Raw genomic sequence first — 12317 nt, 5'->3', positions numbered from 1 at the left:
GGCCCTGGGATCTTTTACATCCGCCTGAGAGAGCAGACGGGGCCTCGGTTTATCGTCTCATCCGAAAGACGGCTCCTCCGACAGTGCAGCGCTCCCTCAGTACTGCCCCTCCGACAGTGCGGCGCTCCCTCAGTACTGCCCCTCCGACAGTGCAGCGCTCCCTCAGTACTGCCCCTCCGATAGTGTGGCGCTCCCTCAGTACTGCCCCTCCGACAGTGCAGCGCTCCCTCAGTACTGCCCCTCCGACAGTGTGGCGCTCCCTCAGTACTGCCCCTCCGACAGTGCGGCGCTCCCTCAGTACTGCCCCTCCGACAGTGCAGCACTCCCTCAGCACTGCCCCACCGACAGTGCGGCACTCCCTCAGCACTGCCCCTCCGACAGTGCGGCGCTCCCTCAGTACTGCCCCTCCGACAGTGCGGCGCTCCCTCAGTACTGCACTGGGCGTGTCAGCCTGAATTTTTGTGCTCAAGTCCCTGGAGTGGGACTTGAACCCACAACCTTCTGACTCCGAGGCGAGAGAGCTGCCCACTCAGCCACGGCTGACACACGAGGAAGTCAGTAATGTCCGGACAGAAGTTCCAACCCTCCCCCATGAATCTCCCCCACCCCCCGCCCGGCCCCCACCAACATCCCCGGGAATTTCAGGGCCGATCATGCGCAGGGTGATTATTTTCACGCTGTTTTTTTTTGTGTGGACCAATCAGAACTTTGGTGTTGCAAATAGCCATGCCCGATGCTGGTTTGAAGTCCCGGAGCGAGTTGCAGTACCCAAATCCAGCCTCTAGTGGGCACCACAGCAAGCCGTTGTCAGCGCCCCCTACTGGTGGAGGAGAAACATCGCAGTGCTTGGCAGTTCTGAGCGCGCTCAGTGTGAATTAGTGAGGCAATCAGTTGCTGGACCAACATGCTCCATTTCCCTGACCTAACATGCCGATAGGTAGCTCAGTGGTAACGTCACTGGACCAATAACCCAGAGAGCTGGATCAATGATTCGGAGACACGAGTTCAAATCGCAACTGGGCAATTTAAATTCGGTTAATTAAATACATTTGGAATTAAAAAGCTTGTGGCAGTAATAATGACCATGAAACTACCAATGTTGTCGGAAAAAACCATCTTTCGGGAAGGAAATCTGCCGCCCTTACCCAGTCTGGCCAATATGTGACTCCAGACCCACAGCAATGTGGTTGGCTCTTAACTGCCCTCTGAAATGGGGAGCCACTTGATTAAGGGCAATTATGAACATAAGAATATGAGAAATAGGAGCAGGAGTCAGCCATTCGGCCCCTCGAGCCTGCTCCACCATTCAATACAATGGCTGATCTGATCATGGACACATGTCTACATCCCCGCCCGCTCCCCATAACCCTTTATCAGTTCAGAAACTGTCTATTTCTGTCTTAAATTTATTCAATGTCCCGGCTTCCACAGCTCTCTGAGGCAGCGAATTCCACAGATTTACAACCCTCAGAGAAGAAATTTCTCCTCATCTCAGTTTTAAATGGGCGGCCCCTTATTCTAAGGTCATGCCCCTAGTTCTAGTCTCCCCCATCAGTGGAAACATCCTCTCTGCATTCACCTTGTCGAGCCCCCTCATAATCTTACACGTTTCGATAAGATCACCTCTCATTCTTCTGAACTGCAATGAGTAGAGGCCCAACCTACTTAACCTTTCCTCGTAAATCAATCCCCTCGTCCCCGGAATGGGGTTCCAATTGATTTCGGGCAATGAGGAACGGGCTATATAAATGTGCGATCGGGGCCCAGGGGAGGTGTGAGTTCGGGGCCTAGGAGAGGCGAGGGGCCCAGGGGCAGCACGGGCCCAGCCCACACTGTGCGATGTGTGCGCGCACTGGGTCCGTGCAGCAGAGCTGGTCTCCAGTCGCCCTGGTTAACCCTTGCCCCTGGACCAAGACCTCGCTCTGTCAAGCCCCGTGTGGTGGCTGGTGTGCAACGGTCACCCCACGTTAAAAAAATCCACCCACAGGCACCTTCCACCCTTCAGGATGTAGTTCGGGATCCGGAATATCAGGCCCTTCATTGAAACACCTGTGAACTCGTCCTTTTTTGGCCTGGAAGTGAGTCATCCTCGCTTCGCGGGACCGCCTATGATGATGATGATAGTCTTTCTTTCCGAATGTAAAGGAAAAGCTAACGAAGGAGGGCGAACGGAGACGCGGGAATGGCGGGCGTTCTCACCTGGACTTTTGACCTGGAAGTCGGACGTCTTCCTCTGCAGTGTGGACGGCAGCTCGTTGAGCCGGAGAGAGAGCTGGCGCTTGAAGGGCGAGTTCTTCTGGCTGAGCGCCGGGAACCCGCGAAAGGAGCCTTGCCGCACCAGCTGCTCCAGCGGCGCGTGCCTCCGCGGGATGGCGTGCTGGTAGTTGGGGTCGTTCTTGTCCACCGGCGAGGCAGCGCCCTGCGGTGGGGAGCAGCTGGCCGGCAGCGGCGGGGTTCCCGATCCGGTCGCGGGGCTGCCCGTGCCCACCGGCGCCTCGGCTGCGGGCAAAACACAAAACGCCGTCAGCGATTGGCGGGGGGGGGGGGCGGGGTTACACTTGACCTGTTGCTCCGGCACCCCTCACGTCCCCGCCCTCCAGGACACCGCGCACGATCGGGGGGGGGGGGGGTGTGTGTGTGCGGTACTACAGCGGTTATGTCACCGGACTCGGAGTCCAGAGATCGTCAGTTCAAACCCCACCCCGGCCGCCTTTAACAACAACAAAACAAATCTGGACGCAGAAAGTAACCTTGAAGGTATCAGATTGTTGCATAAACCCAACTGGCTCACTAACGTACGAACTAGAGGCTCCTCGAGCCTGCTCCGCCCTTCAATGACATCACGGCTGATCTCCGACCTCAACTCCACTTTCCCGCCCGATCCCTCGATCCCCCTAGTCTCGAAAAATCTAGCGATCTCAGCCTTGAATATACTCGACGACTGAGCCTCCACGGCCCTCTGGGGCAGAGAATTCCAAAGATTCACCACCCTCCGAGTGAAGAAATTCCTCCTCATCTCAGTCCTAAATGGCCGACCCCTTATCCTGGGACTGTGACCCCTGGTTCTAGACTCCCCAGCCAGGGGGAATTAATCGCTGAGCGTCTAATGTCCTTTAGAGAAGGAAACCTGTTGCCCTTAACCGGTCTGGGCCGACATGTGACTGCCGTTGTCTCTGAACTGCCCTCGGAGGGCTGTGCGTGCGTATGTTCAAGGCCAAGAGCCATAGATCCTGGGGAATCCAGGGACATGACCCAAGTTCTCCCGCGGGACATCCCCTCCCTCAATCCATCCATCACTCCATCTCTCCTTCCCTTCCTCCATCCTCCTTCCCTCCATCCATCCTCTCCTCCATCGCTCCCTCACTCCATCCCTCCATCTCTCCATCGATCCCTCTCTCCAGCCCTCCCTCCCTCAATCCCTCCATTCATCCCTCCATCCATCCTCTCCTCCATCCCTCCCTCCTCCCTCACTCCATCCCTCCCTCCCTCCATCCATCCTCTCCTTCATCTCTCCATTCCTCCCTCCCTCCATCCATCCCTCCCTCAATCCCTCCCTCCATCCATCCCTCCCTCCATCCTCTCCTCCATCTCTCCATTCCTCCATCCCTCCCTCTCCAGCCCTCCCTCCCTCAATCCATCCCTCCCTCCATCCCTCCATCTCTCCATTCCTCCAGCCCTCCCTCTCTCCAGCTCTCCCTCAATCCCACCCTCCCTCCATTCTCTCCTCCATCCCTTCCTCCCTCAATCCCTCCCTCAATCCCTCCCTCCGTCTCTCCCTCCCTCCATCCATCCTCTCCTCCATCTCTCCATTCCTCCATCCCTCCCTCTCCAGCCCTCCCTCCCTCAATCCCTCACTCCCGCAATCCCTCCATCCATCCCTCCCTCCATCCTTCCGTCTCTCCATTCCTCCAGCCTTCCCTGTCTCCAGCCCTCCCTCAATCCCTCCTTCCATCCATCCCTCCCTCCATCCTCTCCTCCATCTCTCCCTCCCTCCATCCATCCCTCAGTCCCTCTCTCCCTCCTCCCCTCGCTCCCTCGCTCACCTTTCTTTTTGTCCTGCAGTTGTTTCATCGTCTCCTGGCGCTCGGCCTGCTGTGACGCGGTGGTGACCCTGAAGGAGCCCTCCCGCGTGAAGCTGGTACGGCTTGCATCGAACGAGGCCGTTACCCCGCACTCCTTCTCCCGCTTCTGCTTCCGCTCCAGGCAGGCGGCGAAGGCACAGCCCACCGCGTGGCTCAGCCGCTCCCCCTGTAACGGGCACAGCGCCGCCGTGAGAGGGGCATCGTATCACGGAGCCAACAGTGCCAGCCGTGGCTGAGTGGGCCTCTGGGTCAGAATTGCGTGGGTTCAAGTCCCACTCCAGAGACTCGAGCACAAAAATCCAGGCTGACACTCTCAGTGCAGTGCTGAGGGAGTGCCGCACTGTCGGAGGGGCAGTGCTGAGGGAGCGCCGCACTGTCGGAGGGGCAGTGCTGAGGGAGCGTCGTACTGTCGGAGGGGCAGTACTGAGGGAGCGCCGCACTGTCGGAGGGGCAGTACTGAGGGAGCGCCGCACTGTCGGAGGGGCAGTACTGAGGGAGCGCCGCACTGTCGGAGGGGCAGTGCTGAGGGAGCGCCGCACTGTCGGTGGGGCAGTGCTGAGGGAGCGCCGCACTGTCGGAGGGGCAGTGCTGAGGGAGCGCCGCACTGTCGGAGGGGCAGTACTGAGGGAGCGCCGCACTGTCGGAGGGGCAGTGCTGAGGGAGCGCCGCACTGTCGGAGGGGCAGTACTGAGGGAGCGCCGCACTGTCTGAGGGGCAGTGCTGAGGGAGCGCCGCACTGTCGGAGGGGCAGTACTGAGGGAGCGCCGCACTGTCAGAGGGGCAGTACTGAGGGAGCGCCGCACTGTCGGAGGGGCAGTGCTGAGGGAGCGCCGCACTGTCGGAGGGGCAGTGCTGAGGGAGCGCCGCACTGTCGGAGGGGCAGTGCTGAGGGAGCGCCGCACTGTCGGAGGGGCAGTGCTGAGGGAGCGCCGCACTGTCGGAGGGGCAGTGCTGAGGGAGTGCCGCACTGTCGGAGGGGCAGTGCTGAGGGAGCGCCGTACTGTCGGAGGGGCAGTGCTGAGGGAGCGCCGCACTGTCGGAGGGGCAGTGCTGAGGGAGCGTCGTACTGTCGGAGGGGCAGTACTGAGGGAGCGCCGCACTGTCGGAGGGGCAGTACTGAGGGAGCGCCGCACTGTCGGAGGGGCAGTGCTGAGGGAGCGCCGCACTGTCGGAGGGGCAGTGCTGAGGGAGCGCCGCACTGTCGGAGGGGCAGTGCTGAGGGAGCGCCGCACTGTCGGAGGGGCAGTACTGAGGGAGCGCCGCACTGTCGGAGGGGGAACCACACACAGAGATATTAGGACAGATGTTCAAAATCATGAGGGATCTGGACAGAGTAGTAGATTGGTGGAAGGGTTGAGAACCAGAGGACACAGATTTAAGGCGATTGGCAGAAAGGCGACACGAGGAAAAACGTTTTGACGCAGCGAGTGGTTAGGATCTGGAACGCGCTGCCTGAGAGGGTGGTGGAGGCAGACTCAATCGCTGCTTTCAAAAGGGAGTTGGATAAGTCCCTGAAGGAGAAACATTTTGCAGGGCTACGGGGAAAGGGTGGGGGGAATGGGTCTGGCTGAGAGGCAGCACGGGCTCGATGGGCCGAATGGCCTTCATCCATGCTGTAACCGGTCTGTGATTCTATAACAGCTTGGTCAAAGAGGTAGGCTTTAAGGAGCCTTCAAGGAGGAGAGAGAGGTGGAGGTTTAGGGAAGGAGTTCCAGGGCTTGGGGCCCAGACAGCTGAGGGGACGGCCACCGATGGTGGAGCGATGGAAATCGGGGGATGGGCAAGAGGGCAGAATTGGAGGAGCGCAGAGATCTCGGAGAGTTGGGGGGGGGCAGGTGGTGGGTACGGAGATAGGGAGGTGCGAAGGCCATGGAGGGATCCGGACACGAGGGCGAGGGCCTTAAATTCGAGGCGTTGCCTTACCGAGTCTTTCAGCGCCATGAAGCAATGACAGATCCAGCGCCTTGTGGTCCCGTCCCGGCAAATGTAGGAGAAGGCCTTGTCGTAATTGCGATCAGGAGCGCAAAAAGAAACCTTCTCGATGGTCTGGTCCACGATGAGGTCCTGAGGAGGGAGGGAAGGCAGAAAAAGGTCACTGATAGAAACCAGGGCGTCGTAATCTCCCCCCTCCCCCTCACCATCATGATGGTGGCAGATGTGACGATGGATGGAATTGGCAGTTCCTGAGCAGGGACCCCACCACCCCCCACACTCCCCCTTCCTCCCCTCCCCCACTCCTCCTCCTCCCCCCTCCACTCCCCCCTCCCCTCTCCAGCTGCTCCACTCCCCTCCCCCTCCCCCTCCATCTGTTCCCCTCCCCCGTCCTCCTCCTCCCCTCCTCTCCCACTCCTCTTCCCCTCTGCTCCCTCCCCTCCCCCTCCTCCCCCCTCCACTCCCCCCTCCCCCACTCCTCCCCCCTCCACCTGCTCCCCTCCGCTCCCCCCTCCCCTCTCCAGCTGCTCCACTCCCCTCCCCCTCCCCTCCCTCCATCTGTTCTCCTCCCCTCCTCTCCCACTCCTCTTCCCCTCTGCTCCCTCCCCTCCCCCTTCCTCCTCCCCTCTCTCCTCCTCCTCCTCCTCCTCTCCCCTCCCCTCCCCGTGCACTTCAATGTACTCACTGTACGCATTAAGAAATAAAGTGGGGGTAAACTGGGAGGCATGTATTTCTGAAACCGCACTGGACAGTGAATCAGCCTTTCCCGACATCGCTAATTGACTCATTATATAAGCTCAGGGACTCTATCGAAAGGATCTCAATAGGCCCTTTGAAGACTTCATTCACACACACACACACACAAAGCCCAGTTTCAGCGTCCCTGCCTCTCCGCAGCCAAGCGCCTCAAAGAAACGGGAGTTAATTTATATATTTTTTTACGAGTCAGATTTAATTCTCTCTCGATCTGTTCCCTCCCCCACCCCCGCTGCGATGTTTATAAAATCGGACAAAACACAATGGGACCCGTGACCGACAGGATTATGAAATTGGATGTCTTTTTTCCCTCAAAAATACGATTTGAGCAACGTCGCTGGATAATGAGGGTCTGTCTGTATTCGTTTCCAGGCTCACCCCGGGGTCAAGAAATGTTCCCAAAAAACACACACACAACCGATTAATTCCTGCGGATAATGCAAACAGTGGGAGCCTCTCGGGGGGGGGGGCCAAACTGCTTCTCGTGTTTTAGGGAGGTGAAAAAAGGGAATACAGGGGAAAATCTATTCAGGATTAAGTATGACTGCAACAAAAAGACTTGCATTTCTATAGCGCCTTTAACAACCTCAGGACGTCCCAAAGCGCTTTACAGCCAATGAAGCACTTTTGGAGTGTAGTCACTGTTGTAATGTGGGAAACGCGGCAGCCAATTTGCGCACAGCAAGCTCCCACACACAGCAATGACCAGATGACCTGTTTTAGCGATGTTGGTTGAGGGATAAATATTGGGCTCAGGACACCGGGGAGAACTCCCCTGCTCTTCTTCGAAATATTGGCCGCGGGATCTTTTACGTCCACCTGAGAGAGCAGACGGGGTCTCGGTTTAACGTTTCATCCGAAAGACAGCACCTCCGACAGTGCGGCACTCCCTCAGTACTGCCCCTCCGACAGTGCGGCGCTCCCTCAGTACTGCCCCTCCGACAGTGCGGCGCTCCCTCAGTACTGCCCCTCCGACAGTGCGGCGCTCCCTCAGTACTGCCCCTCCGACAGTGCGGCGCTCCCTCAGTACTGCCCCTCCGACAGTGCGGCGCTCCCTCAGTACTGCCCCTCCGACAGTGCGGCACTCCCTCAGTACTGCCCCTCCGACAGTGCGGCGCTCCCTCAGTACTGCCCCTCCGACAGTGCGGCGCTCCCTCAGTACTGCCCCTCCGACAGTGCGGCGCTCCCTCAGCACTGCCCCTCCGACAGTGCGGCGCTCCCTCAGTACTGCCCCTCCGACAGTGCGGCGCTCCCTCAGCACTGCCCCTCCGACAGTGCGGCGCTGCCCCTCCGACAGTGCGGCGCTCCCTCAGCACTGCCCCTCCGACAGTGCGGCGCTCCCTCAGTACTGCCCCTCCGACAGTGCGGCGCTCCCTCAGTACTGCCCCTCCGACAGTGCGGCGCTCCCTCAGCACTGCCCCTCCGACAGTGCGGCGCTGCCCCTCCGACAGTGCGGCGCTCCCTCAGCACTGCACTGGGAGTGTCAGCCTGGATTTATATGCTCAAGCCCCTGGAGTGGGACTTGAACCCACAACCCTCTGACGCGGAGGCGAGAGTGCTGCCCACTGAGCATTTTCACCAGATGGATGATGTAATGTTGTGATGAATCACTAACAAAGGGCCAGCAATTATCTCTCTAATAATGACTTATTGCACTTTAGACCAATTTCCGCCATGACATCAGAGAACAGTTGTGAGAACACCCATACTGTGAACAGCAAGTGCGTTGCCAGGCAACAGATTGCCCAGAAAGTGGAGACAGGAGACAGAGCTGTGCTCGGGAGAAGCTGTGCTGAACGATTGAGCTTTCCCGGAGGAGTTTGAGTAACCGCACCTTTGTCTTGTCGTCCACCACTCTCAGTCCGTCCGCAGATACCCACAGGATGGCCTTCACCGATTTCTTTCCCGTCTGTAACACATAAAACACACGTTTTCGCTGGAGTGTGGCTTCGAATTACACAGAACGTACGGCACAGAAACAGTCCGTCTGGCCCCCCCCGCTCCGTGCCGGGGTTTATGCTCCACACCAGCCCCCTCCCACCCCTCTCCATCTCCCCCCATCACCATATCCTTCTATTCCCTTCTCCCTCATGTGTTTATCCAGCTTCCCCTTAAATGCATCGATACTATTCGCCTCAACCCCTCCCTGCGGGAGCGAGATCCACATTCTCACCGCTCTCTGGGTAAAGAGGTTTCTCCTGAATTCCCCGTTGGGTTTATTAGTGACTGTCTGATATTTATAGTTTTAGTCTCCCCATAAGATCTTTCCTTATTAGGAAATCCTGTACCGACGCTCCCAATTTAGCAACAGGTGAGATCCAGTGTTAAATCAGCCCGCTACAAAAGAGCCAATGGGAAGCCAGGAACCAGCACTGAACGAGCCAATGGGAAGCCAGGAGCCAGCACTGAACGAGCCAATGGGAAGCCAGGAGCCAGCACTGAAAGAGCCAATGGGCAGCCAGAAGCCAGCACTGAACGAGCCAATGGGAAGGTAGGAGCAAACACTGAATGAGCCAATGGGCAGCCAGGAGCGAGCACTGAGCCAGCCAATGGGAAGCCAGGAGCCAGCACTGAAAGAACCAATGGGCATCCAGGAGCGAGCACTGAACGAGCCAATCGGCAGCCAGGAGCCAGCACTGAAAGAGCCAATGGGAAGCCAGGAGCCAGCATTGAATGAGCCAATGGCGACCAGGTGCCTGCACTGAACAAGCCAATGGGCAGCCAGGAGCCAGCACTGAACGAGTCAATGGGCAGCCAGGAGCCAGCGTTGAAAGAGCCAATAGGCGACCAGGAGCCAGCACTGAACGAGCCAATGGGCGACCAGGAGCCAGCACTGAATGAGCCAATGGGAAGCCAGGAGAAGGAGGGAAGGAACCAATGGGCATATGGAATGCTGCAAGTTCACATCAAATCACAGCAAGAGCGTTCGAGAGGTCTATGATCCCCAAGAACCCTAAGAACCATGGGGCATCATCATTCTGGGGCACAAGGATGATTCCACCTGGCAATTCATGTGGAAGCTATTTGGCCATGTGTGGCGTCGTAGCCAAATGACGCAGAAGCCACTGTCCTGCCCTGGGGCAACTACAGGCTCCTGGAACTCAATCGATGGCATCACAGCACGGGAGGGGAATTCTCCAGGGAGTTTCCTGAAATTGACCACCCGTTTTAAGCACCGTGGGAAGTTTTTGTACGTTAAAGGCACGATAAGAAAACCTTTCTCCTGCTCTCCTGCTGGGCGTTGGTTTCACTTCTGTTCCTACGGCGATCGGAGGTGGGTTCTGCACTGTGTGCCTCAGTACCACCCCACACAGCCGGGGAACCCAATATTTAACCCCATTTCAAAACGCGCTTTGAACGTCAGTGTCCCCGGGTATCATTTTGTGTTAGTCACCATCGAACTTTCACATAGTAACATCCCAGGGTGCTTCACAGGAGCGTTATCAGGCAAACTTTGACACCGAGGCAGACAAGGAAATGTTAGGACAGGTGACCAACAGCTTGGACAAATCGGTAAAAGGAAGACGTGCATTTATATAGCGCCCTTCACCCCCTCAGGACGCCCCAAAGTGCTTTACAGCCAATGAAGTACTTTTTTTTTAAAGTGTAGTCACTGTGGGAAAGATTCTTAAAGGAAGAGAGAGAGGCGGAGAGGTTTAGGGAGGGAGTTCCAGAGCTTGGGGGCCCAGGCAACAGAAGGCACGGCCACCGATGGTGGAGCGATTATAATCAGGGCTGCTCAAGAGGGCAGAATTAGAGGAGCGCAGAGCTCTCAGAAAGCTGAAAGAGGTTACAGAGATGGGGCAACTCGGTGTTATTTATCTGAATTAAGATTTTTGAGGCAGATATCAGAATAAGATGAGGGGGTGACCTTATGATGATAGATTGAGTAGACTGGGTCTTTACTCTTGGAGTTCAGAAGGATGAGGGGTGATCTTATAGAAACATTTAAAATAATGAAAGGGATGGACAAGATAGAGGCAGAGAGCATGTTTCCACTGGTCGGGGAGACTAGAACTAGGGGGCACAGCCTCAAAATACGGGGGAGCCAATTTAAAACCGAGTTGAGAAGGAATTTCTTCTCCCAGAGGGTTGTGAATCTGTGGAATTCTCTGCCCAGGGAAGCAGTTGAGGCTAGCTCATTGAATGTATTCAAGTCACAGATAGATAGATTTTTAACCAATAAGGGAATTAAGGGTTACAGGGAGCGGGCGGGTAAGTGGAGCTGAGTCCACGGCCAGATCAGCCATGATCTTGTTGAATGGCGGAGCAGGCTCGAGGGGCTAGATGGCCTACTCCTGTTCCTAATTCTTATGTTCTTATGTTCTTATAATCTCACTTAGGATTTCCAGGGCACATAACATTCACTCCTAATTAAGTCAGCAGCCTTTGGCCTTGGCACCCGGCCTCAACTTACTTGTCGGAAGATGGATTTGAAGTTCTTCGGGTCCTGCACAAGTCGGGAAGATGCCCAAAGAGAATGATTATAAAATGGTTCGGGACGAAACGGAGGAGTGTTTGAGCTGGCAGGGGGCGGAAGTGGTTAGATGGAGCGAGCGATGTGCGCAGCACGGAAAGGGGTGCAGCAGAGCAGAGTGCGTCAGTGTTGGGCCAAAGCCAGAGCCAGAGCCAGGTGTGGTTACCGTTGAGAGAACGTCGCCAGTGTCAAACCCCCCACTCAAAGATCCCCGACCGCATCTACACTGCAGCCCAGGAACAGGCCATTCGGCCCATCTGCTCCGTGCCGGGGTTTATGCTCCACACCAACCCCCTCCCACCCCTCTCCATCTCCCCGCCATCACCATAACCCTCTATTCCTTTCTCCCTCATGTGTTTATCCAGCCTCCCCTTAAATACATCAATACTATTCGCCTCAACCACTCCCTGTGGCAGCGAGTTCCACATTCTCACCGCTCTCTGGGTAAAGAAGTTTCTCCTCAATTCCCCGTTGGATTTCTTGGTGACTGTCTGATATTGGTGGCCCCCCTTAGTGGTAACATCTTCTCTACGTCTCACCCTATTGAACCCCTTCATAATTTTAAAGACCTCGATCAGGTCTCCCTTCAGCCTTCTGTTTAGACGAATGAGAGGCGATCTCATTGAAACGTACAACATTCTTACAGGGGCTTGACAGGGTTGATGCAGGGAGGGTGTTTCCCCCCCGGGCTGGGGAGTCTCGAACCAGGGGTCACACAGTCTCAGGATAAGGGGTCGGCCATTTAGGACTGAGATGAGGAGAAATTTCTTCACTCGGAGGGTGGTGAATCTTTGAAATTCTCTGCCCCAGAGGGCTATGGAGGCTCAGTCGTTGAGTATATTCAAGGCTGAGATCGATAGAATTTTGGACTCGAGAGGAATCGAGGTATATGGGGATCGGGCGGGAAAGTGGAGTTGAGGTCGAAGATCAGCCGTGATCTCATTGAATGGCGGAGCAGGCTCGAGGGGCCGAATGGCCGACTCCTGCTCCTAATTCTTGTGTTCTTTTGTTCAGTGAGATCACGGCTGACCTTCGACCTCAACTCCACTTTCCCGCCCGATCCCCATATC

The 12317-nt window shown here is 56.8% G+C and overlaps 1 protein-coding gene across 2 annotated transcripts in view; it reads right to left on the bottom strand.

Annotated features, from left to right (window-relative positions):
- Positions 1 to 12317, bottom strand: part of LOC139256205 (protein numb homolog) — a 32234-nt gene that overhangs the window by 5680 nt on the left and 14237 nt on the right. For both annotated transcript variants that reach the window (XM_070874154.1, XM_070874155.1), the window contains 4 exons: positions 8605 to 8679; positions 6006 to 6146; positions 4044 to 4248; positions 2200 to 2499 (listed from right to left, as the gene is read on the bottom strand). In XM_070874154.1, the coding sequence (XP_070730255.1) occupies positions 2200 to 2499; positions 4044 to 4248; positions 6006 to 6146; positions 8605 to 8679 (721 nt within the window). The remainder of the gene's footprint in view (positions 1 to 2199; positions 2500 to 4043; positions 4249 to 6005; positions 6147 to 8604; positions 8680 to 12317) is intronic.

Source organism: Pristiophorus japonicus, unplaced genomic scaffold (assembly GCF_044704955.1).
Source record: "Pristiophorus japonicus isolate sPriJap1 unplaced genomic scaffold, sPriJap1.hap1 HAP1_SCAFFOLD_697, whole genome shotgun sequence".
Taxonomy (NCBI): Eukaryota; Metazoa; Chordata; class Chondrichthyes; family Pristiophoridae; genus Pristiophorus; species Pristiophorus japonicus.
Note: the sequence above shows the minus strand (reverse complement) of the source record. Positions and strands in the feature narration are given on the sequence as shown.